Source organism: Astatotilapia calliptera, chromosome 11 (genome assembly GCF_900246225.1).
Source record: "Astatotilapia calliptera chromosome 11, fAstCal1.2, whole genome shotgun sequence".
Classification (NCBI taxonomy): domain Eukaryota; kingdom Metazoa; phylum Chordata; class Actinopteri; order Cichliformes; family Cichlidae; genus Astatotilapia; species Astatotilapia calliptera.
Genome location: NC_039312.1, coordinates 19,657,844 through 19,682,604, shown reverse-complemented (window position 1 = coordinate 19,682,604; position 24,761 = coordinate 19,657,844). Strand labels below are relative to the sequence as shown.

Sequence of the window (24,761 nt, the reverse complement as noted above, 5' to 3'; positions counted from 1 at the left end):
ATTCCTGTATACTGTAACATGCCCATACTTCCACACATTTGTTTGTAGTTGTAATTTAGGTTATTTTGTGACATTAGCAATAATACACCCTCTTTAATTCTAAGGTTTTATCAATCAGGACATACCAGATTCTAATATTATTTAAATACGACCTTAAAAACAACAGCACATAAGATTTTATAACATGTCATTACGTAACAAAAACTAGACCACAATGCAGAAGCAGTGTATGAAAAACTAAGCACAGCCCACGATTCAGTTGCTTATAAAACCACCTTTAGCAGCAATAACTTGAAGTAATGGTTTTCTATATTACTTCATCAGTCTCTCGCATCATTCTGGAGGAATGTGGGAACTTACAGCGTTGCATCACAGCTCAGCTCCCCTAAGGTCCCAGCACAGAATTTGAATCAGGTTTCTAATTGTGCTGTCATAAACATTACCATTTAACATGCGGAGGCATGTAGAGTTTGAAAGGTAGCTCTTGGGTTTTTTGATCTGATCTTGGGGTTAATTTCCTGGGAAATCAAGTCCTGTGAAGATTGGCAACTACTTTCAGTGTTTTCCATTTGTGAATTATCTTCCTCACTATAGAATAATGGAGTTTAGATTGTTTGGAAATGACTTTATAAACCGCCCCACATTGATAGGCAGCACCAGTTGCTTCTTTAAGATGATTGCTGATGTTTTTCCTCCTTGATATTGTGTTAACACACACTGTAACGCTGGATGCCAACAAACTGTCAAAAGTTAAGCTTTTATAGAGGTTCTCACACTTACTGATGATCAGTTAATCAGTCACCTGGCTGCTTTGTACTTATTTTTTCACACACTTCTTTATTTTGCCTTCGTTTTTGTTGAATAAATAATCACACAGTGTGATGTGTTGTGTGTTGTTGCTCACCTGCTAAGAACCAGATGCTCCCTCTGCAGGTGGCAGACAAATTACTTGAAGTTTGCTAATCCTGCTGATCGATGCTTGCATGCAGGACATGTTTAAATCCTTCATACAGGCACCTCCTCTCCATCGACGTAATCCACAAAAAAGTCGTGTTTGGAGTCCTACCAGGGGTGGATGCAGTAATCCCATCAGCTGTACACTCCAACCATCAACCACCCCACACCTATGCTACATAGAGGACAGATAGCTAGACAGACAAACAGAAAGGTTTCATATGTTGAAAGAGCTTTCTGAACTGATTAATTGTACAGAACTAATAGCGAGAGAGATGTGGTTGTTATGGCAACCGGGAAGGCACCTTTGAGCACTTGAAGGTGAGTTTGTGGAAAACAAGCACTGTTAAAAGTTGTTAAAGTTATTTTATCAGCCTCATTTCTGTTATAAGCTGGACTCTATCAGTTATATAAAAGATTTATTGACGTGGCAGTACTCTAAAACAGACATTTAATTCTATAGCCGGTTTCTAAATAAAAATATAAATAAGTTCTAGTTAACTTAAACGAGCTAGCTTACATCGTTAGCCCAACAAGCTAACTGGAGCTACAATAATTTCAATTATTATCATAATAATGTCTGTAATATCAATTCCATGTTTTGTTTTTATCTTTAAAGGACCCCATAGCGAGTTTCAAAAAGGTATTTTTGTCTGACTTGCAGTTTAGTTGTTTTAGGAAGCCATGGTTTTCTTTAAGCATCAGTAGTAGTAAGCTATTTAAAGTGAAAAAGCTCTAAAACCCACATTATACTCCCTGCTCAGCACTAAAGTACAAGGCAGACAGCCTTGGACAGCCTGTTAATGAGAGTGACTCATTTAGCAGTTAAATGGCTCCATATTTCCCTAAGGAGGCAGAAAAGACAGAGAAGAACATAAAACATAAAATACAATGAATATTGGATTTATCGGGTGACTCCAAATTACTTTAATCTGACTTGTCCTTGTAGAATTAATTATTCATGGCAGCAGCTCTTGATAACCTTAGAGGAGGAGGTGTGGTTTTTGGACCTTCTGGCAGTTTTGAAGAAGAAGATGAGGAGGACTCTCCTGCAGTAAGCTCTGATTTTCACATTCACCAGCAGCACTCATTTAATGTTATATGGGAGTTATATGAGAGTTTGAGGGCAGTCAAACTTACACGTTTGCATGTCTGTTTTCCAGGTTTTACTGAGTGTTTTGGTCCAGCATGGGCAGGTGGGCCTCTGCTTCTATGACAGTCAGGACTCATCTTTACACTACATGCCGGACACGCCCGACAACCAAGAGCTCCACCTACTGGTCAGAGGTAAGCAATGCACCTGTATGAGGCAGGTATTGTAGAATCGATACACTTATCTCCACACAATGGTAAATTGTAAAACCCTCAGGGAGACTTACAGTATGTGTTAAAAAAAAACAAAAACACTTGCGTTGCCATAAACTCTCTTTTTCTCTGTTTTACAGTCATTCAGGAGGTTAGTCCCCATGTAATTATCACCAGTGCAAAGCAGGAGCGCTCCATGACTCTCTTTTTGCAACAGTTAGGTGAGCTTTGGGAGATGATACTTATCTTACCATGAAAGAGGGAAAACAGAAAGACCTTTTAGACAGTTTCTTTTAAGACGTGGTGTGGTACATGTGGTCTGGGTCAGAGGAATGAGGTTGAGGTATGTCTGACACTGAAACCAACCCGTGTGGTAAGTCAGTGGTGCAGTTTTTAAACATCCTGATCCCGGGGTGCCTGTGGCTCTACCAGTTGGAAGGTCGTGGTTTGATCCCTGGCTCCTCCAGTATGTATGTCGAAGTATCTTTGGGCAAGACACCGAACCCATTACAATGTGAGTGTTGTGAGGTTTGCACTAAGAAAATACTTTGAGTGCTCAAATAAAGTTCATCCATCCATCTATCTTCTTCCACTTTATCCGGGCCCGGGTCGCAGGGGCAGCAGCCTAAGCAGAGAAACCCAGACCTCCCTCTCCCCAGCCACCTCCTCTAGCTTATCCGGGGGAACACCAAGGCGTTCCCAGGCCAGCCGAGAGATATAATCTCCAGCGTGTCCTGGGTCTGCCCCGGGGCCTCCTCCCGGTGGGACATGCCTGGAACACCTCACCCAGGAGGCGCCCAGGGGGCATCCTTGTCAGATGTCCGAACCACCTCAGCTGGCTCCTTTTGATGTGGAAGAGCAGTGGCTCTACTCTGAGCTGAACTTCTCACCCTATCTCTAAGGGAGAGGCCAGCCACCCTTCGGAGGAAGCTCATTTCCGCCGCTTGTATCCGCGATCTTGTTCTTTCGGTCACTACCCACAGCTCGTGGCCATAGGTGAGGGTAGGGACGTAGATCGACCGGTAAATTGAGAGCTTTGCTTTTACATTCAGCTCTCTCTACACCACGACGGACCGGTGCAGCGTCTGCATCACTGCGGCCGCAGCACCAATCCGTCTGTCGATCTCCGGCTCCCTTCTCCCATCACTCGCGAACAAGACCCCGAGATACTTGAACTCATCCCCGACCCAGAGTGGGCACTCCTCCCTTTTCCGGCTGAGAACCATGGCCTCAGATTTGGAGGTGCTGATCTTCATTCCCGATGCTTCACACTCGGCTGCGAACCGTTCCAATGCGAGCTGGAGGCCATCACGAGCTGGAGGCCATCACCCAGTGAAGCCAACAGAACCACATCATCCGTGAAAAGCAGAGATGAGATTCTGAGGCCACCGAAGTGAAAGCCCTCCGCCACTTGGCTGCGCCTAGAAATCCTGTCCATAAAAATTCTGAACAGAATCGGTGACAAAGGGCAGCCCTGGCGGAGCCCATCACCCACCGGGAACAAATCCGACTTATTGCCGGCAATGCGAACCAAGCTCTTGTAACGGTTGTATAGGGATCGAATGGCCTGTAGCAATGGGCTATGGGCCACAAATACAGTTAAAAAGTGCTATATAAGTGCCAGCCCTAACCAAAGTACCCCAAATGGCAAGCCAAACTTTCAAAGCACACTTGTATTCATATCTGTGATAAACAGCCTCTATGTCATCTTTTGAATATTCTGTCAGAGGAAGGTATTTTTAATAACATATTTTTACAGTCACAACCTAACCAGACAGCTATTTTACGTTCTTCTGTGGTTTACTCCACAGAAGACTGGATCCCCATCCCCAACAAATGTTATCCTGCTCTCTATAAGCCAGACCCTTTGAAGTGTAGTCGCACTGACGAAATTGCTTCTCAAAAACAGGTCATCGTGGTAAACAGAACAAAACCCAAAAATGTTTTCAGCAACCCAGATTTTCATTACTTATTATTCTTGATAAACAGGAAGTATTCATCTATTTTCTGCTTGCAAAAATATAAACAAAACCAAGTGATTGGATTGACTCAGATCTAACAGCAAAAGCTGTCTAAAGTGAACCTTTTGATTAAATGACACCACTGCTCGCCCTAGTGGTGAGTTTATCAAACAAAACTGCAAAAGTTTACTTCATTACCTCCACAGTTCTAATAATAAAGACTGGTTGACATAAAATTCCAAGTGATAACATTTTTGAACTACTGATTAGTGTAATGTTTTATGTATAACAGCCACACCTCCCAGGTCAGTGCGACACTTACTGTGTTCACTAAAGTGACAACTTTTTTTTCTAAACTACTCTCTGTTGCTTCTCAGGTTCAAACCCACATTACAGACCAGAGGTGGTCACGTATCCATATGTCGACTTTGGTAAACACATTCTTGCAACACTCTCTTCCTCAATCCTTTAGAAGAAATCTAGCATGAAATTGCAGTTTTCCGGCTTCATTTTGTATCAATGTTGAAGGTCTGGAGGTCAGTAAGCAAAGGTTGCTCTCTGCCAATCTGCCTTTCCTCCCCGCCTGCATTTCTGAGAGAGACAAACTGTCCTACCTCTCCTCCTGTATCTCCTTTGACTCGTCCCTGATGGTGAGCCAGCTGTCTACATTCAACATTATCCTATCCATCAGTCATGGTTCTGCAGGAGATGATCATTTTCTCGTGTGTGTGTGTGTACATCTGTGGGATAGCTGAGGGCAGTGGGTGCCCTGCTGAAATGTCTGGACAGGAGGAGAGTGGGAGTGGAGTTGGAAGACAGCAGTGTTGGAGTACCCATCCTGCAGTTTCATGCCTACACACTGTGAGACTTGCATAAATGTAGCACTCACACACACACACACACACACACACACACACACACACACACACACACACACACACACACACACACACACACACACACACACACACACACACAGAGAACTGTGATTACACATTATAATGAGAACCCTGAAACCATTTTTTCAGCAAAGTGTGAAATTTCATTGGCCTGTTTTTAGTCGGTCAGACGTGCTGCACAAGTATGAATTTGTCCAACTGTGTTTTAATAGCACAAGTGCATCTCCTTCCTGCCCATCTAGCAAACCAGACCAGCCTAATGCCATTCAGAAGTATTCATGAATAAAAAATGTTGCTTCTCTTTTCATTCTCATTGTAGTAAAGGAATGGTGTACATTGACCGAGACACATACAGGTAAGTGTATAAACTGTCTTTGTCCTACATAGGCCCCTAAAAGCTAATACTGATCTCCTACAATTTTCATAAATTGTTCCTTGTAGAACAACTGAGCCTACCAAGCAACTGTTCAATTCAGTTGAAATCAGGTTTATTTTATTTGTTTAGGAAACTTTTAGGAGTTTCTTTTGCTTTTTCTGTTCTGTTCTTTATCTGTTCTGACATTGTTTTACAGTTTTTGAAATTTCAGTTTTGTGTTGTGACTGTTTATCTTTTGTTGTTACTTTTGTTGTTTTTAATATACTTTATCAAAATTTAGAAAAATATGGAAACTCATCAAGGGTTTTATTAAGAGAGGACAAACACAGGACACAGAAGCAAATGTCAAAAACTAAAGCATAAAGAATGAAAAACAAAGCACAATAGGACTATACACTCAATGAGTTCACCTAATGAGTTCACTGTACTCACGGCCTCCAAAGTCTCTATATCTCAATCCAGTAGCCTTTGGGATGTAATGAAAATAAATAATCACATCATGTATAGCTGACAAATTTCCAGAAACTATGTGAGGCTGTCATGTCAACATGGACCAAAATTGCTAAGGAATGTTTTTAGCACTTTTTAAAATCTATGCCACAAAGAATTAGGGTAGATTTGAAGGGAAAACTAAAGCTAATGAAGTAGCTGGTGAAACTAATATACACAAAAGGCTGATTGTACAATGGTGCACAGGAAGAGTAGTCAATCACAATGAAGCACAAAAACAAAATAAGTAAGGAAGTGGAAAACAAGGTAGAAAAATGTGCAAACACACAGACTAGACAAAGGGAGGCAACAGTGGGGACGCTCCTTCTTGGAAATACAAGAAGGAATAGCAGTAAAATAAAAGTTCACCAACAACACTACAAGAAAACGGGACAATGACAGGTTTGTTCCAGTGTTCTGCAGATCTTCAAATCAGAACTCCACCCATCAGTCTACAAGCTGCATTCAGGAGAAAAGGAGGGACTCAGTCTCTATGGTATGTATAGTAGTTAGTGCATTATCACTCTTTCTTATCCAGTTGTGTTTACCGAGTATTGTGTGTGTGTCACAGGGATCCTGAACCGCTGCAAGTGCAAGTTTGGCTCCAAACTGCTACGGTAAGAAAGTACAATTACACAATAAGTTATTGATCAGCAGCAAATTCCGTCTTTTAATAATATAAAGGTAGTTTTGGCTTGCAACATAATAAGCAAAATAAAATGTCCTAGCAGCAAATAAAAAGATGATTTAATTAGCAAATAAATGTGTGAAAAAAATCCTACACAGTTACAAACACTATCATAGCAACAAAAAACAAACAGTCGAGTTTCTTTCATGTATTTCCACAAACAAACCGTAGTGCTGAAGTTCTGCAAGATATGGAATTTGAGTTTGTATAAAGCAGATTTTATTTATAGTCAAGATGCACTGTTTGTTTGTTTTTACTAGTATAATAATGCTGTATTTTTGTAGTATTTAATGTTGATGGTAAAACACCCCTATTTTCAGGTAATTTTGCATTTCATCAACAAACTGTGGTTTCTTGAGGGTTGCTTGTTTGTACTACTACTGTGGCATCCTGTCTTCTGTCAGTCAGTGGTTTCTGCAGCCTACTCAGGACCTGAAAGTGTTAAAAAGGAGGCAGGAAGTGATACGTTTCTTCACGTCTCCTCAGAACTCGGACTCCCTGAGAACCCTGCAGTCATCGCTACGCAACATCCGAAACATACCTGTAACAAGTCTATCGTTTCTCACTTAATTACACCATTACCTACAGATTCATCACCTAACCACTGATATGACAACTACCTAAATCCAGTTTTTGTCTGTTTGCTGTAGACTCTTCTAAGGCGGATGACTCTCTCTCTCACCAAAGTTAATGACTGGCAGAGCCTCTACAAGGTTGGAGCTGCAGGACAGTTTTACTAAGCACACCTTTTCCATGTGACAGGTTCTGTTAAATGTTCAACAAAGTGTGTGTTTGTCAGACGGTGTACAGTGCAGTCTGTATCAGGGACACAGCGCGTCACCTCCCTCAGTCCATTCAGCTGTTTCGTGATATCAGTGAAGGGTTCTCTGATGATCTCAACTATATCACCTCCCTCATCAGCAGAGTTGTGAGTTCCTCCATAAAATCACACCTATTGTTTTAATCACATTTGGCGCCTTTGTTAAGTGTTAATAGATTTCTGATGTGTGATGTAGGTGGATTTTGAAGCCAGCTTGGCAGACAACCGCTTCACAGTCAAACCGAATGTGGATCCTGCCATTGATGAGAGTAAGTGCCTGTTTTAGTTGTAAGCCCATGTGAACTTTGTATGACTGTTGACCTAAACCCATAATTACACTCCCTCTTCCAGAGAAGAGGAGGATGATGGGGCTCTCTGACTTCCTGACAGATGTTGCCAGAAGAGAACTTGAACACCTGGATGCTCGAATCCCATCCTGCTGTGTCATCTACATCCCTGTGGTCCGAGATTTAATTCTGGCACACACAATGCTTTCTCAATTTATTTATTTTTTTTACAAATTCATCTGTCATGCAGTATTTCAAAAAAGTATTTCCCCCTTCCTGACTTCTTATTTCAGATGATTAAACAATTTTTATTGTTAGACAAAGATAACCAGTAAATGCATAACACAATTTTAAAATGATGCTTTCATTTATTAAAGGAACAAACCTGCCAAGCTCTCCCATATGGAAAAGATATATATAAATCTTATAAAGTTTTTATCTGTCTTGTATGAAACTTGTATGAAAAGCATACAAGAGTGAAAACAGATATAAGATCCCTTGAAAAATTATATAATGAAACTTGTATGTTTTGTATACTTACTAAAAAAATATATGAAAGTAATGAGAAAGTTGCCACTTTCATGAGTAAATCATGTAAGCCTTATATGATTTATATATGATTTACTCATGAAAGTGGCCACTTTCATGAGTAAATCATATATATTTTTACTATTTCTTTTCCATATGGGCTGTGTGAAAAAGTAATTGCCCCCTAAATCTAATAACTGGTTGTGGCACCCTTGGCAGCAAGAACTGAATTCAAATGGTTGCATTAACTGACAGTGAGTCTTTCACATCACTGTGGGGTAATTTTGGCCAACTCTTCTTTGCTAAATTATGTTAATTCAGCCACACTGGAGGGTTTTCGAGCACGAACAACCTTTTTAACACCCAGGTTCTGAAGTAGCAAAGCACCATTACAATACCACCAACATGTTCGACTATTGGTACGATGTTTTCTTTTACTGAAATACTGCGTTAGTTTCAGTCTAAATGTAACGGGACTAAAAACTTCTAAAAAGTTTGCTTTTTTTCTCGTCAGTCCACAGAATATTTTTTCTCTGGTATCATCAAGATGTTTTCTGACAAATGTGAGCCATTTTCGCCCAGTCTCTTTCTTATTGTTCAATCATGAACTTTGACTTTAACTGAGGCAAGTGAGTACATGTTGTTCTGGGTTCTTTTGTGACATCCTGGAACAGTCGTGGATGTGCTCTTAAAGTAATTTTGGTAGGGCGGCCACTCCTGGGAAGGTTTAGCACTCTTAATTTGTGGTTAATGCCTCTCACTGGTTCACAGGAGTCCTAAAGCCTTAGAAATGGCTTTGTGACCCTTTCCAGAGAGATAGATGTCAATGACTTTGTTTCTCAGCTGTTTCTTTAGATTTTGGTGTGGTGTGTTGCTTTATGAGATCTTTCAGCCTACTTCACTTTGTCAAACACATTCTATTTTAATGATTTCTTTAGTCAGCAGGTCTAATGTTGTATTTAATGACATAAACTTTGTTTAATGTCAAAATTTGTCTGATGATCTGAAACGTAACTGTGAAAAATATGGAAAAAAAACCCTAAGAAATCAAGAAAGGGGCAGATGCTTTTTCACAGCACTGTATACTGCAGTATTTCTTTGATTTATTGATGATCAGATATTGAGGAAATTGTTACTCTGGACCACCATGCGTATATATCTCAGTACCTTTTATGTCTGAAACTCTCTGTACAGATTGGATTCCTGCTGTCTGTGCCTCGACTGCCTAGTATGGTAGAGAAAAAGGATTTTGAGATGGAGGGACTTGATTTTTTGGCATGTTCATGATCGTATCTAATGATTACATTGTTTACACATTTTTGTGATCATTATTCCATATATACAGTATATGTTTTTTTCTATATGTCTGTGTGTGGGCTAGTTTCTTTCAGACGACCGGCTCCACTACCGCAGCCAGAGAACCAGGGAGCTCAACGAGTTCCTCGGAGACTTGCACTGCGACATTAGAGGTCTTTTACGTTCACCCACAAAACAGTCACATCACAGGCGTGTTTCTGACATTTTTTATGAGAAAATAACTGCAATTCTCAAGATACTACCTTGATCACAAACCTTCTGTTTGTCAGACATGGAGATGGCAGTCATGGCCCATTTGCAGAGCGCAGTCCTTGAAAGGAGCGATTCCCTCTGTAAGGTTCGTGTTCATCACTGTGTATGCAGATTCCAGGGTTTAACACATGACTCCCACTCTGTTTAAGCGATTGCTGGCATCAAAGTGATGTTTTTGATGTGTGTAGGTGGGTTTTGTTGTGATTTACTGTGTGCTTCCTCTGGTTGGATTGAGTTGTTTACTTTGATTATGAAACAGGCCCTGATCCCATTACAAGTTATTTTTTAACTGCTGTGATACTTGTCTATTGATGTATGAGTGCTGCACTATGTGACTGCAGCTGTTCTAAACAATATTATTTTTGAGGGAACAATGAACATTAAGAACAAATGCATTTGTGGTCAAAATGTAACGCTAATAACTTTTAATCATATTACAACTTGAAAGATTTAAAATAAATAATTTAAAAGAAATACTGAGTTCAATAAAGAGGGGCAACACAGTCTGCTTCATTGTTGACCACTTGTGTTCAAAGTCATATATCGACTATACAGGGAGTGCAGAATTATTAGGCAAATGAGTATTTTGTCCACATCATCCTCTTCATGCATGTTGTCTTACTCCAAGCTGTATAGGCTCGTGAGCCTACTACCAATTAAGCATATTAGGTGATGTGCATCTCTGTAATGAGAAGGGGTGTGGTCTAATGACATCAACACCCTATATCATGTGTGCATAATTATTAGGCAACGTCCTTTCCTTTGGCAAAATGGGTCAAAAGAAGGACTTGACAGGCTCAGAAAAGTCAAAAATAGTGAGATATCTTGCAGAGGGATGCAGCAGTCTCAAAATTGCGAAGCTTCTGAAGCGTGATCATCGAACAATCAAGCGTTTCATTCAAAATAGTCAACAGGGTCGCAAGAAGCATGTGGAAAAACCAAGGCGCAAAATAACTGCCCATGAACTGAGAAAAGTCAAGCGTGCAGCTGCCAAGATGCCACTTGCCACCAGTTTGGCCATATTTCAGAGCTGCAACATCACTGGAGTGCCCAAAAGCACAAGGTGTGCAATACTCAGAGACATGGCCAAGGTAAGAAAGGCTGAAAGACGACCACCACTGAACAAGACACACAAGCTGAAACGTCAAGACTGGGCCAAGAAATATCTCAAGACTGGTTTTTCTAAGGTTTTATGGACTGATGAAATGAGAGTGAGTCTTGATGGGCCAGATGGATGGGCCCGTGGCTGGATTGGTAAAGGGCAGAGAGCTCCAGTCCGACTCAGACGCCAGCAAGGTGGAGGTGGAGTACTGGTTTGGGCTGGTATCATCAAAGATGAGCTTGTGGGGCCTTTTCGGGTTGAGGATGGAGTCAAGCTCAACTCCCAGTCCTACTGCCAGTTTCTGGAAGACACCTTCTTCAAGCAGTGGTACAGGAAGAAGTCTGCATCCTTCAAGAAAAACATGATTTTCATGCAGGACAATGCTCCATCACACGTGTCCAAGTACTCCACAGCGTGGCTGGCAAGAAAGGGTATAAAAGAAGAAAAACTAATGACATGGCCTCCTTGTTCACCTGATCTGAACCCCATTGAGAACCTGTGGTCCATCATCAAATGTGAGATTTACAAGGAGGGACAACAGTACACCTCTCTGAACAGTGTCTGGGAGGCTGTGGTTGCTGCTGCACGCAATGTTGATGGTGAACAGATCAAAACACTGACAGAATCCATGGATGGCAGGCTTTTGAGTGTCCTTGCAAAGAAAGGTGGCTATATTGGTCGCTGATTTGTTTTTGTTTTGTTTTTGAATGTCAGAAATGTATATTTGTGAATGTGGAGATGTTATATTGGTTTCACTGGTAAAAATAAATAATTGAAATGGGTATATATTTGTTTTTTGTTAAGTTGCCTAATAATTATGCACAGTAATAGTCACCTGCACGCACAGATATCCCCCTAAAATAGCTAAAACTAAAAACTACTTCCAAAAACATTCAGCTTTGATATTAATGAGTTTTTTGGGTTCATTGAGAACATGGTTGTTGTTCAATAATAAAATTATTCCTCAAAAATGCAACTTGCCTAATAATTCTGCACTCCCTGTATCAACAGAGAAGACTGTAGGTAGGTAGGAAGGAAGGTCTGTTGGATTCTAATAGCTCTTCTGTTCAGGATATTAAAGGCGTTTAATCTGTACATTTTATAGGTTCTTGATCTCGCTGCTGAGCTGGACTGTTTAATGGCCATGAGCAGCGCCTCCCAGGAGTACAATTATACCTCGCCTAAGCTAGCCAGCAACAGGAAGATAACGATCACACAGGGCAGGTAAGCGCTGACACACAAAAGGAAAAATTGTTACTGCGGTACAAGAGTGTACTTTTTTGTATTTACTGTTTTTTTTTGTTTGTTTGTTTTGGGGGGGTTTGTTTTTGTCCAGGCACCCGCTGTTGGAGCTGTGCTCTCCTGTGTTTGTGGCCAACTCCTTCCACAGCTCTGAGTCGGAGGGCAGAGTCAAAATAATCACCGGACCCAACTCATCCGGAAAGAGCATCTACCTCAAACAGGTAGGGCTGTCATAAAAATGAATTGAACTGAACTGAATTTTATTTTATTCTTCTTTTGTGATCCCAAGTGACGAGCTTCTATGAGCCAAACAGTCAAGCAAGAAGTTTTAAAAACAATAATAAGAAGAAGAATTTTAAAAATTATGGCATTCAAGAGATCGTGGGGCGATCGTGGCTCAAGAGTTGGGAGTTCGCCTTGTAATCGGAAGGTTGCCGGTTCGAGCCCCGGCTTGGACAGTCTCGGTCGTTGTGTCCTTGGGCAAGACACTTCACCCGTTGCCTACTGGTGGTGGTCAGAGGGCCCGGTGGCGCCAGTGTCCGGCAGCCTCGCCTCTGTCAGTGCGCCCCAGGGTGGCTGTGGCTACATTGTAGCTTGCCATCACCAGTGTGTGAATGTGTGTGTGAATGGGTGGATGACAGGTTGTGTAAAGCGCTTTGGGGTCCTTAGGGACTAGAAAAGCGCTATACAAATACAGGCCATTTACCATTTACCAAGAGACAAAAAAATAATCAGCATTATTGCACATAATTTGCCTTTTTCTCTCAGCAGCTGCATTTGCACCTTAGAAAAGATCCCCAACATTTATCTATTTCCGTTCCACACTATTTTTACTTTAGTTATTTAATCAGGCATTGCTCCGAAATTTACAACCTCATCAGAAAAATATATTTAGATTTCCATAATAGCAAAGAGACAGCTCAGTTTTTGAAACTCAACGCTTAACCTGCTTTCTATTTTGATTTTGCAGGTGGGTCTGATTGTGTTCATGGCTCTGATTGGCTCAGACGTGCCTGCAAAGGAGGCAGAGATTGGTCTAGTGGACGGCATCTTTACGTGTATGCAGAGCAGAGAGTCCGTGTCTGTGGGCCTTAGCACCTTCATGATAGACCTCAACCAGGTATCTCACGCACACACAAAAACACAGAAATCGCATGATAACAAGCAGCTCCCACTGTGTATGTGTGTGTAGGTGTACAAATGAAATATATGAATTTTCATCACTGCTCTCTTCATGCTCCACTCCCACTCTCCACCTGTCAAATTTTTTTAAGCAACCACTGCCTGCAGCAATGACACACACACATACACACACAAAAAATGCAAAGTGTAGTCTAATAGTTTGCATCTCTTTTCTCTAGATGGCACAGGCTCTTAACAGCAGTACTGGCAACTCGTTAGTCCTCATCGATGAATTCGGAAAAGGAACTAACACAGTAAGAACAGACTGTCCCAGCACTTTGTGAATTGAACACATATGCACGAGGGTAAAAGGGGAAACACTATGTCATTAATGTTACGCACCTGAAACCAGTCACAAGTTTAAAGCTGCAGCACAAACAGACTCTGGGTTCAGCCAAACATGTGTCACCTATTAGCAAGAAAATAGCAGCAGCTGTGTGGACCTACAAACTTAGAAGTGTTATTTTGCACCTTCTATGGGCAGTTTTGAAACTTTGGGGTATGTGCATACACACACAAAGCATTTTAATCTATCTCTGTGTACCATGTTGTACTGAGAAGGGATGAGAAACTCCAGTTATGTTCATCTAGAGAGTAAACATAGGTGTCAGAGGCAGAAACCAACAGAAAGAACAAGAGAAAAATATCAGTGTAGGATAACTTCCATCTTAATCCAGTTAACATGTGTGTATAATTTTAAAAAAATTATTATTACAATGTGAAAACAATTTGATAATTTGAAGTATTAGTCACTGTAATGGACTAAATCTGCAGCTCCCCTCAATCCCCTCAGAGCTTTGTAATGAGCTTCAGTGGATCGTTTCACTGCTCTAATGCTGTCATTTCCAGTAAAAAAGCTCTTAAAACTTTGCTGCACACTAACTAATAAACACCACAGAGGGGCACTGGACAGTTACACACACAGAAATGTGAATTTAAAAAGAGGAAATGTTGAATATTATCCTGAATAAAGCTAATGTCACTATGAAACTGCTGGATGTGTCAGTTCTGGTTCTTTCTGTGGTTTGGCCAAAAACTATTCAAAAAATCAGAAAAAAGAAACTGAACTCTCACTCCTGATAACATGCATGCAAAGACCGGTTGATGCCTGACTTTCCCAGTGTACTTTTGTCTTTTTGCTGCACGTGGTTGGAAAAAGACAGATCTACATCTGCTGATCTTATCTGCTGCTGCTGTTGCTTTACTCCTTTGTAATTGTTTCAGGTATCCAAACATAGATATAAACATTCCTGGGTGCACCGATAAATACATTCCTGCAGATCTTTCAGCTGCACATCCATGATATGAATTTCCTATGGATGCACTGGAATCATAAAGAAATACATTCAAGTCATGGTTTTTCACTCTCCTATCTGCATTTAATTATTAGTTATTATTATTATTATTATTATTATTATTAATCTGTGGCTCTCTTGAACATTGTTAGCATGTTCAGGTAGACACTGGCATTTTAATGTCAGTTGGTATCAAGGAGCTCAAAGCGTGCCAGTAAATAATCCCCCATACAATTACACCTCCAGCAGCAGCCTGAACCACTGTTACAAGGCAGAATGGATTCATGCTTTTATGTTATTTATGCTTCTGACCTTACTTTCCGAATGCTGCAGGAGAAACCGAGACTCATCACACTAGAAAATATTTTCAAATTTTCTGTTGTCCAACTTCGGTGAGCCTGTGTGAATTGTAGCCTCGGTTTAATGTTAACATACAGGACAGCTATATGTTCATTTCTCTTTTTCAGACCATTTCAGACTAATCACCTTTCTTCCTCATTCTGATACTCAGTTTGAATTCAGCAGGTCTTCTTGACCATGTCTACATGTAATTGGCTGATTACATATTTGCATTAACAAGTAGATGAACAGGTGTACCTGTATGATATTTATTACTGTTGGATGATTAAAACCAGTAAAAAACATTAGCATTAGGTAAATTGACGTTTTTACACCTTTAACAATGAGCAAGGAGGGCATCTGGTGGGTGGACTTTTTTCATCCACAAATTTGAAACTGATGTCCCATTTTTTCCTAATAGAATCCCACTGTCACTAAAAATATTATTAAATCGTAGTTGTTGCTGTGCAGGTGGACGGACTGTCCTTGCTGACTGCATCGATCTCTTACTGGCTGAAGAAAGCCCTGCGGGATGTTCCTCATGTTCTGGTGGCTACTAACTTCCACAGTGTGGTGCAGCTGAGTTTGTTACCATCCTCGGCCCTGCTGTCTCTTCTGGTACTGAGAAACTTTGAGAGTGATTAAAAAAAACCTTCTGTAAAGTTTAAAAATGGTAAACTAAAGTGCTTCAGAAAAATGTTTAGAACGGAAACATCCAAATGGACGATTAAGTAATAAAATTTGTTTCACCTCATTTCACAAGTATGACTAATCATTTGGGTGTATGTGTGCGTCTGGTATGTGTGTTTGTGTGTGTTAGACCCTAGAGACAGCAGTGGACGGAGATGAGTTGGTGTTTTTGTACCAACTAAAGGAAGGGATCTGCCAGTCCAGCTATGCTGCCAACATTGCTACACTGGCGGGCCTGCCAACTTCCCTTGTACAGAGAGCAGTGGAGGTAAACACACACACACACACACGCACACATACAGAAATAGGCTGACAGACTGACTGATTTTTGTGTTTGTTAAGGTGTCTGAGCTGTACAGGGTAGGAAGGCCCATCAAACGGACTGAAAAAGCATCCTTGGAAGAAGAGACAAAGAGGTTTGCTAAACTTAAGCAGCACAAAGTGACACACAGTTAAAGCAGTGTGTGAAATGTTTCTGTTTGTGGGTAACAGATGCCAGTTTGTTGTGGAGAAGTTCCTTAGCTTGAACCTGGAGGACAAAGATTTGGATGTGCAGAGGTTCTTGAAGGAAGAGCTCCTGCCCTCTGCTGGAGATCTGCTAAACCGCAGCTGAATGCTTCTGGCTTTGCGGCAAACGCGCTTCTGTACCACGTGGTCAGTCTGTTCATTCATTCCTAAATATTTTGGGTTGGTGTTGGAAGAACGCCGGGGAAAAATACATAATGACGCAACCTTTATTCCAAGAAACACTGAAACTTATGTTGTAGCAAAAAAGACAAAAAAACAAAACAAAAACAGCACAGTTTTATATGTTTAAGTACCATATTCACACTTCAAAAATATGAAATGTAACACCAAACAGCGTTTCTATAATATATAATAAATGATCTTTTATGCTTTAATTATCCAATGTCTTCTTAGTCATTCATAAAAAAGTTCTGTAAATCTGGCGGTTTTTCTTCACCGTATGGTTGAAGTCCTTTCAGCATCACATCACACAGTCTGTAATAAATAATAAACAAGTTCACTTTATTATGATGACGCTGATTCTTCAGTAAACCAGGTGGTTAGAGCCACTGTGATATACATCAGTGCACAGATGGAAAGTTTGCTCGCTGAGTTGCAGAAGGGCGTGTCGCAACAGTGTTTGGTCATCACAAAGATGGTGTTGTTTGGAAAGATCTCGAAGGTCGTCTCCACCTCGCACTCCTCTGCCTGGGTACACCCCAGCATCTTTATATCCAAAGCATCAGCTGGGGAAACAGGGCAGTAGCATAGAGCCATGATCAGTGTGTATTTTATAGGCAATAACCTTCACATCATTTCTTGTATTCTTCGTATAATGTTTGGTAAACACACACCTGCCCTCCCCCGGCCTGTGTAGCAGCGCTCCCCGAGATTGCATTTGGTTTCAGTCGTGTAGCAGACATCCCAGAAGCCTAAATCACAGCGGAAGCACTCCAGACGCTCCTCCTCTGCTTCGAATGCCACTGACTCCATGAGCTGCTCTACCTGCTCCTTTTCCTCACCTGAGCCCAAAGAATAACACTGAATGCACAATGATTTTTACTGAATGTGCTGCTAAAGGAGATTCTTCTGAACAACTTAAAATGGAAATGGTCCATTATGGGGACAGCTGACAAAGATGAAGAGGATTTTTCCTGCATGTAAAATATTTTGGCCTCTCACCATTAAAAAATCATCAGAGCTTAACAATAAAAATATATACTTTTTTTTAACATTTGGGTAAATGTTTTCAAGTGTAAACACATTTTAAACAACCAAAAATAACAGGAAAATGGAAAGACATTGATTACATGCCAAACAACCATTGTTAAGCATGAAGTCGTCGCCAAAGATCTATGAATGTGGCTGATACAGAAAATGCAGATTTCTTATCCTTTATTTAAATTTGCATAAGCAAATAAGCACCACTGGTAAATCTGGTAACCAGGACACTGAACATAATCAGGTAACAGTAAAGAGAGACTCAAATACAGGTAAGAACAGAAAAAATGAAGTTATAAACAGGCTAAAGTTAATAAAATACTTTGGGTTTCTCAGATTTTATGTAATAGCCTTTTTGGCACATTAATATTCAGGGTTGCTGGATGTGTGAAGTACTGCAGCACTGTTACAGGACATCAAGCCAAACTCATGGCCAGCAAACTGCTGAGCACTTGAGCATCTCAGAAATGCTTTGTTTATTCTGCAGCAGTCTGGAATTTGTTTCTTGAGTGCGTTATTCAGGGAGTGCTCCAAGTCATAGGGCAGCATCATGTTTGTATTAACCGCACAGATACTGGGATTAATGGAAAACTTCAGCAGGGAAACATAATGCAGGCAGGGGACAATACCTCAGTTATTCCTACTATTCCTCGAGCCCTCCGAATCATGTCACTAGTTTTAAAAGATTTTCTTAGTGTCCATAAAGCAAAACTGAAAATTGTTAATAAGCTTATCATCAGTGTCCTGTTTTATTCTAAAGATCACCTTTTAGGAGACAACAGAATATCATGATATAGGGAGCTTTGGCTGCCAAATGGCTGACTTTAGTGCTGCGATTAGCTGCTGTCGGCAAAAGGGACTAATCTCTTCCTCAGAGTAATCGGATGCATTTTGGTGAGACAATCCTTATCCCCTATCATCTTGTTAACCCAGTGCTAGCTCAGGTGAATGAGCAAAACAAAAGAGTACCGAGGTGGGGGGTCATTATGAGGAAGGGCCAGGCTTACTTTTTATAACCTAAGGTCCAAAGTCCACTCTTATTCAACAGTTTATGGGGTAAAGCCTGTCTAATACAGCGTAACACAGTCCTATAATAAGTTTTTCCTTAGTGCACATTATAATAGACTTTTTTTTTTTGAGGTTATGGTTTGACTTGAAGGTAATTTTGGAGGATTTTAACCAAACTCTCCTGTTGTTGCATTGTGCAGTGGGTCTCTTTAGGTCCCACCTGTCTGAACCTCTCTAAAACAGTTTTAACAAAGGTTGGTCACTATTTTATGAAGTAAAGTCCCAAACATTTGTATTTCTGTCTTGCCTTACACTGCAGCAGACTGAATACATTTCAGTTTTTCACCAGTTTGAAGCAGTCATCTTACACTATGGGAATCTGAGGCAGTTTGTGTGATGCTTTATCAGTTAATTTATTTAGCGATAAAATAATGTGCAGATTAATACTTTTTAGTTACAGACCAAATGTATCGCAGGTGATGTTAATCATGGAATTTAACAACTCAAACATTATTGATATGATATAAATAAATGCAGTCATTACAGCCAGTGAGAATCTGACAAGCTATCGGCCAAAAACGCAAATACTTTTCAGGGTCAGCTGTTGGACTCTTAAGTGAAATATAAAGAAAATGTCCTTAAAAAGCATTAGAACACTAAAAATAACACCTGCTATGAACTCGGGTACTCTGTCAGCTTACCTTGAGCAGGTGTGAGCATCATGATGGCAAAAACACACAATATGAGGCCTTTCATTTTGAGCGTGATGCTTCCTCCACCAACTCCACCATGAGGACTGCTGAGGTGGCCGGAGGGTGGAGGGAAATTGGATTAGTAAGGAATGCACCTGTCACCTGCGTGACACCAATCACAGCTGCTAGAAGGGTGCTGACGATCAAACAAGTGACGTTTCTGGAAATAACTGCAGAGATGTGCACTGAAACCTGCAGTTTTTCAAGAGAAGATACAGCATCAGTGTCAAAAATATAACCAAGAGGGTGACACGTGCCTTTGTTTCTAATTAGCAAACTACTTCAAAGGTTAAGATTCCTCCACATGGGTGCAAACCGTGTTTCTGACTTATAACAAAGATTTGTGAGCTGAGCTGAACCCGCCTTTCTGTTTTGACAGCTTTTTACTTTTGAAGTTCCTCAGTAACGGAAATCATTTCACCAACACAGAAACGGTGATCAGAGCTTCTCTCGCATGTTAAGGAGTAGAGAAATTGAATGAACCTGAGTCAGCGCAGGGTTAAGCAGCTTATAGCCACCCGTCCGTCTGCTCAGATATGTATCAATGCGCACACACACACACTGGCCTCTCAGATGAGGGCATTCGATTCAGCTATATTCTCAATGCAGCATTAAGATCTGTGCAGCTGACTTATGTAACACGTGCCACACACACACAACCACACAGAAATACACATGAGAAGATTTATTAAATTGTGTGGCGCTGCAGTGTTTGTATACACATAAATCTGCTGAAGGGATTCCCCCCGTCCTGTGAATCAATCCCTCTGTAAATGCAACATTTATCTGAAGAGACTTATTTTTGTAATTAACTCAGTGATGTAACTGCATGACTCACTGCAATGATTCCGAGCATCAAACTTTCTTTTTTAAAAAGAAAGGCTCCAGATTCTGAATTATAAAAGTTTGTTGCCTTACTTTGGATCATGTGGTGGTAAATGTAATATCCTGAAGGCATCTGACAACTTTATGACTCGTATGGAAGATGTAATTTGTGGTGCTTTATTGGATTATGCACACACGCTGCTGTTATTTAGCCTCCTCTCTCTGATTCAGATGGACAAGCAGAAGTAGCACCTGATGTGTAGTGTAACACAATATGAACTCCATTGCACCACAAACTGCAGGCTCCCAAAATCACAATGCGGTCGAATAAAAAGCTCTGAATAAAAACGTTTGCAGGGGGAAGGTTTTATTGCAACACTGTTGTGTGCTTGGTTTACTTAAATTGAAAAACAAAAGCCCAAAAAAACAACAACAAACTGGCAGTCGAGTGCAGCATGACAATGTGCAGATTAAATGGTAATATAAGTTGTAAGTTACAGCTCTACGGTGCATCGTCTTTCCCTCCAAATGTAAACACATCGGATCATCTCACGCACTGCAAAGCACTCGCGCAGCCGACGTGTGAGAAGAGAGCGAACACAGAGCTGCATTTCTGAGAGGCATGAGTGCGAAGGAGGCTGCTTGCAGCATGTTGCAAGATTCAGACGCGTCCCTCCCCCCACCCCCCGACCACCACCAGCTCATCTCTGCAGCTGAATATACAGCCAGCATACTGTACCTACACAAAAGCCCTCCATGTGTGTGTGTGTGTGTGTGTGTGTGTGTGTGTGTGTGTGTGTGTGTGTGTGTGTGTGTGTGTGTGTGTGACACACAGATGGGTGCTGCTTTTAAGTGAGTGAAATGTGTGGCTGCAAATTACTGTAGACTGCTCAGACTTCGGTCGTCGCCTGGATCCCAGCATGGGCCGAAACAAGGAAATACTCAGCAGTCCTACAGCACCTATAAAACCCTTCACACTGATCCCCAGTGTAATTAAAGACTGGAGGAGAAAATGCTGGCGATAATTAAAATTAAACCCCCTCCTCTTCCGCCTCCTCCTCTTCCCTGTTCAAACATTCTCACTTTGGCTTAATTGTAGCTGCTAACATTTCCCTCTGCATTGTTTTGCCCTATTTTTTTTCGCCACTTCTCGGCTTTTGCGGGAGCCAAGGATGGAGACGGAGGATGGAGTATTTGAATAAAGCGTGGGAATTGGATGATAAGAGAGGAGATGAAAGGTCGTGATGGGTGGGAGAGGGAGGCTTCAATTACTCCACTCGCAGGACTTGTTTTTCTCACTTAAGCTACGTCAGGAATAACTCATAACAGCCTCACCAGATTTTTTTTTGTGTCTTTTTTGTGTCAAGTTGTTGCTCTTTTTCTTTCCATAGAGCCTGTGATTGAAAATCTTTAAGATCTCGCCTCGCCGCCGCGGCTGAGAAAAAGGAAAAAACTGAGCAGCTGACAGTAGGAATTTAAAAAGAAATGTTGAATTACAGTAAAAAGAAAAAAAAAGATCCTGCATGTGTGCAGAGCACCAGCTGGTATTTATAGAGTGGCTGTAGGTGTCGAGTGAGAGGAGTGTGGCCTTATGTGCTTCTCTTGTTTGTACCAAGACACAATTTCCTCAGATAAAGAGCAGATTTCACTTATGTATGAGATAAGATAAAGACTTATTTGAAACCTAATCTGGCTCATCCTCTTTTACTGAACCTCTCCAGCAAGCAAATATAGACATCTGCAGAGAAGGAGGGAGAGGGGAGAGGAGACGGAGTCCATCTCCCAGTATGGCACCCAAATAACTTTTCAGCAAACCTCCTCACGTCCTAATATGGTCAATCCAGTGGTGGCTTTAGGGATTTTTGGGCACGGTTGAGTTCAAAGACAACAAGATTGTGAGTTGACATCAAACAGCACAGCTCCAATCTTTCAAATGTGGGTGAGTCAGAGAGCGATGTAGGACAAAAACACCCTTCACAGACAGTGACTCAGAGCAACTGCGCCATTCGGAGGCACTATAACATACCCAAAAAACATTTCATCTGTTTATTGAGGACTGCATAGTCTTGTGTATCTGCACGTGAAACCTTTAAGTGTGTCTCATCATGCATATTTCATGAGACAGTGGAAGGGGGGGGGGAGGCAGCCTGGGGTTCAGAGTTGAGGCGGCACAGAAGGGTCTGTCCGTACGTTGAAGTTGATTTCACTAGAGTTGCAGGAGTCTGAGAAGACGGGGGAGTGAGAGATGGACAGGCAGGGGGAGGAAGGGTGAGGAGTTGGCTCCTGGTGGTGCAGAACTCGGGCCAGCAGGGTTGACCTTCCTTCCTTCTCCTCCTCATTCCTGTCTTCGTCCTCTTTATCTTTACCTTGTGCGTCCGGAGGAGGTGGCTCTGAGGCTCTGCTGCTAATGCTGTGTCTGTTCAAATGAGGAAGAGGAGGGTCTGAGAGGGGGAGTATGTGGGCTGGAGCGGCCCAGGATCCCTGTTCTCCTTCTTTACACTCCCACTGCTCGTGGCACCTGAAGCTGGGCTGCTCTTGGGAATCTTCACAAAAGCTTCCTCCCTTCAGATCCTCCAGGTCGTCAGGTTTCTCTCGCCTGCAGACTTCACGGTCCCGGTTCTCGTACAGCAGCGTGGCGGCGCAGATGAAGATGAAGAGGCCAACTCCCATTACCACGGGGCCAGCCAGTTTCATCCTGTCCACGGGGGTGGTGCCACGCCGCCCCACGGGCTTCGGTTCTGCAGAGACGTAGCCCGCCACTGCAACACTCATCCCCACCAGCACCACCATTACACCCAGCAGGAGCCACCAACCTGGGGCAGAAGCCAGGGGCAGTTTGGTTTGGAGGGCTTTGCTTTTCCTCAGGTGTCTGTGGCACTCCGGGGGGCAGGCAGGTGAGGAGTGGGAAGAGTGGGAAGAGGCAGGGCTGCAGACTGGAGTGTCAGCTGTCATCGTCTGGATTCAGACTGAGAGGAGAGGAGAGAGGCATCAGAAAATAAAGGAATGAAACATGAAAGCGCTGGATGCAGCATCAGGAGAGCGCTGGAGGTGTTGGGGAGAAGACAGTTTAGCCTGCACCGCACACAACAGGAAATAGCTGCTTTAATAAGACATGTGGCTCAGTTAATGAGATGCCGAGCTTCCCGCAACTCCGCTGGTGTCTCTGAGGAGCTCATGAACCACCACCATCAATGACTGACCCCGTTCAAGACCTTATGATTTCACTTCACGATCTCACTGCGGCTAAAAAACAAACTGGAGTCACATCCCTGCGCTAACTGCTCCAACTGAACTCATAATTTATTCCTCCCCCCGACTCTGCCCGAGGCAAGTGGACCTAACCGGGGGATCCGAACGCAGATGATCAAGTTTGCTTTTACGCATCCGTGTTAAACAGAATATTTTGAGTCATTTTGCTCGACAGCACTGTTGCTCACTACACCAATCCACTTCCTGCTGTTTTAACGCAGTGTGTGTGCAGTCGGAGTGGGTACTTGCCTTGTTTTGGACGTAAATCCGAAGCAGAAACTGGCTCCTCGGCATTATCAAAATAAATAGCGCTGACTTATTCCTCCCACTCCTCCACTTTGATCCGGAGGATTCCGTACTTTAACCCAATTCCTCCTCACATGAAGACCTTTTTCATCCATGGATTGACTGCGCGTGCCGCGCGGAAACGGAGCCTGAAACGAGGCTTATATAGTAAAATAAGAGTCTTGATAAAAGTGGTGCAAAGCTGCTCTGCCTCTCCGTCTCTGCGCTGCTTGTGCGTCTGTGCAGCCTGTGTTCCGATATGTGTGTGTGTGTGTGTGTGTGTGTGTGTGTGTGTGTGTGTGTGTGTGTGTGTGTGTGTGTGTGTGTGTGTGTGTGTGTGTGTGAGAAGAGGAGGGGTCGTGGGAATCTCTGGCTGGTCCAGGCCAGTCCCACGGTAAATTATTCTCTGCGATCATCACCACCCATCAAGAAGTTTTTCTAAGTGCATAAAATACAAAAATTGAAGAAACGTACCCTCCCATAATGAAATGAGCACAGATATATAGATAGAGAGAGAGACTTTTCGTTCTAGGTGGGATTTTCTTGTTAAGGAGACCCTGAAAAAATGTGTGTGTCTATATACAGTTAGGCCCATCATTTTTAGGACAAGGACACGTTTTTTGTAGTTTTCCTTTTGCACACCACCACTCTATATTTTACATCAAACATGTGACTGAAGCGCAGACTTTAATTCAAGCGGGGCTTTTTTGGTTTTGTTTTGTTAATGTAGCATAACGTGTTTAGAATTTACAGGATTTATGCACAGTCCCCTGTTTTCAGAGCATCGTGTGTAATTGTACAATTGACTTTTAAGCAGTTTAATGTCCAGGTAAGGTCTGTCCCTTTGTTGTTTCATGACAAATGGAGCAAACTTAACATCTGAAGTTGATTCAAAGTGTTACATTTGTATTTTACAGCTTTTCATTATAATTTTAAATTCGAGGCTAAAATGGATGTCAGTGCGAGTGAGCGAGGCCATCAAGCTTACATAAATAACCTTATTAGATAGACAGCAAAACATTTTAGGAGAGGACAAAACAACAACCTGGAACACCCTTGAAAAGAAGAAAGGCCTGAAGACAGAAGACAACTCAAGGGCATGATGACTGAGTTATTTCCATAGTTAACAAAAGCAACTTCACAACATCTAACCGAGTCAGGAACACTCTTGAGGATGTAGGTATATCA

At 41.9% G+C, this 24,761-nt stretch overlaps 2 protein-coding genes across 4 annotated transcripts; one reads left to right on the top strand and one right to left on the bottom strand.

The window, feature by feature from the left end:
* Positions 1-927: 927 nt before the first annotated feature.
* On the top strand, positions 928-16,631 carry msh5 (mutS homolog 5). 3 transcript variants are annotated; one of them, XM_026183639.1, is made up of 27 exons: positions 928-1,275; positions 1,904-2,008; positions 2,118-2,241; positions 2,400-2,410; positions 2,477-2,480; positions 4,598-4,651; positions 4,749-4,870; positions 4,972-5,081; positions 5,439-5,474; positions 6,398-6,480; positions 6,556-6,601; positions 7,077-7,215; positions 7,323-7,385; positions 7,472-7,600; positions 7,689-7,761; positions 7,844-7,953; positions 9,502-9,582; positions 9,689-9,776; positions 9,894-9,961; positions 12,084-12,202; positions 12,315-12,441; positions 13,191-13,340; positions 13,582-13,656; positions 15,508-15,654; positions 15,857-15,994; positions 16,069-16,142; positions 16,219-16,631. In XM_026183639.1, the coding sequence occupies exons 2-27, from the start codon at positions 1,916-1,918 to the stop codon at positions 16,337-16,339; spliced, it is 2,385 nt and encodes a 794-aa protein (XP_026039424.1). In that variant the 5' UTR covers positions 928-1,275; positions 1,904-1,915; the 3' UTR covers positions 16,340-16,631. The 3 variants fall into 3 exon arrangements, with proteins under 3 accessions (XP_026039424.1, XP_026039423.1, XP_026039422.1); XM_026183638.1 differs by having other exon boundaries at positions 2,400-2,480; positions 9,502-9,540; XM_026183637.1 differs by having other exon boundaries at positions 2,400-2,480.
* A 4,099-nt stretch (positions 16,632-20,730) lies between these two features.
* On the bottom strand, positions 20,731-23,847 carry LOC113031512 (uncharacterized). The gene is made up of 2 exons (XM_026183643.1): positions 23,538-23,847; positions 20,731-23,005 (listed from the first exon to the last, which is right to left on the bottom strand). Exon 2 carries the CDS (start codon positions 22,989-22,991, stop codon positions 22,194-22,196), a length of 798 nt encoding a protein of 265 aa, XP_026039428.1. The 5' UTR covers positions 22,992-23,005; positions 23,538-23,847; the 3' UTR covers positions 20,731-22,193.
* Between the last annotated feature and the right edge of the window lie 914 nt (positions 23,848-24,761).

Coding starts and splice junctions, on each gene's coding strand:
- msh5 (XM_026183637.1), top strand. CDS start 1,916: ATGGCAGCAGCTCTTGATAACCTTAGAGGAGGAGGTGTGGTTTTTGGA. Junction 5,475..6,397: donor ATTGACCGAGACACATACAG/GTAAGTGTATAA, acceptor GGTTTGTTCCAG/TGTTCTGCAGATCTTCAAAT. Junction 7,954..9,501: donor GTGTCATCTACATCCCTGTG/GTCCGAGATTTA, acceptor CTCTCTGTACAG/ATTGGATTCCTGCTGTCTGT.
- LOC113031512 (XM_026183643.1), bottom strand. CDS start 22,991: ATGACAGCTGACACTCCAGTCTGCAGCCCTGCCTCTTCCCACTCTTCC.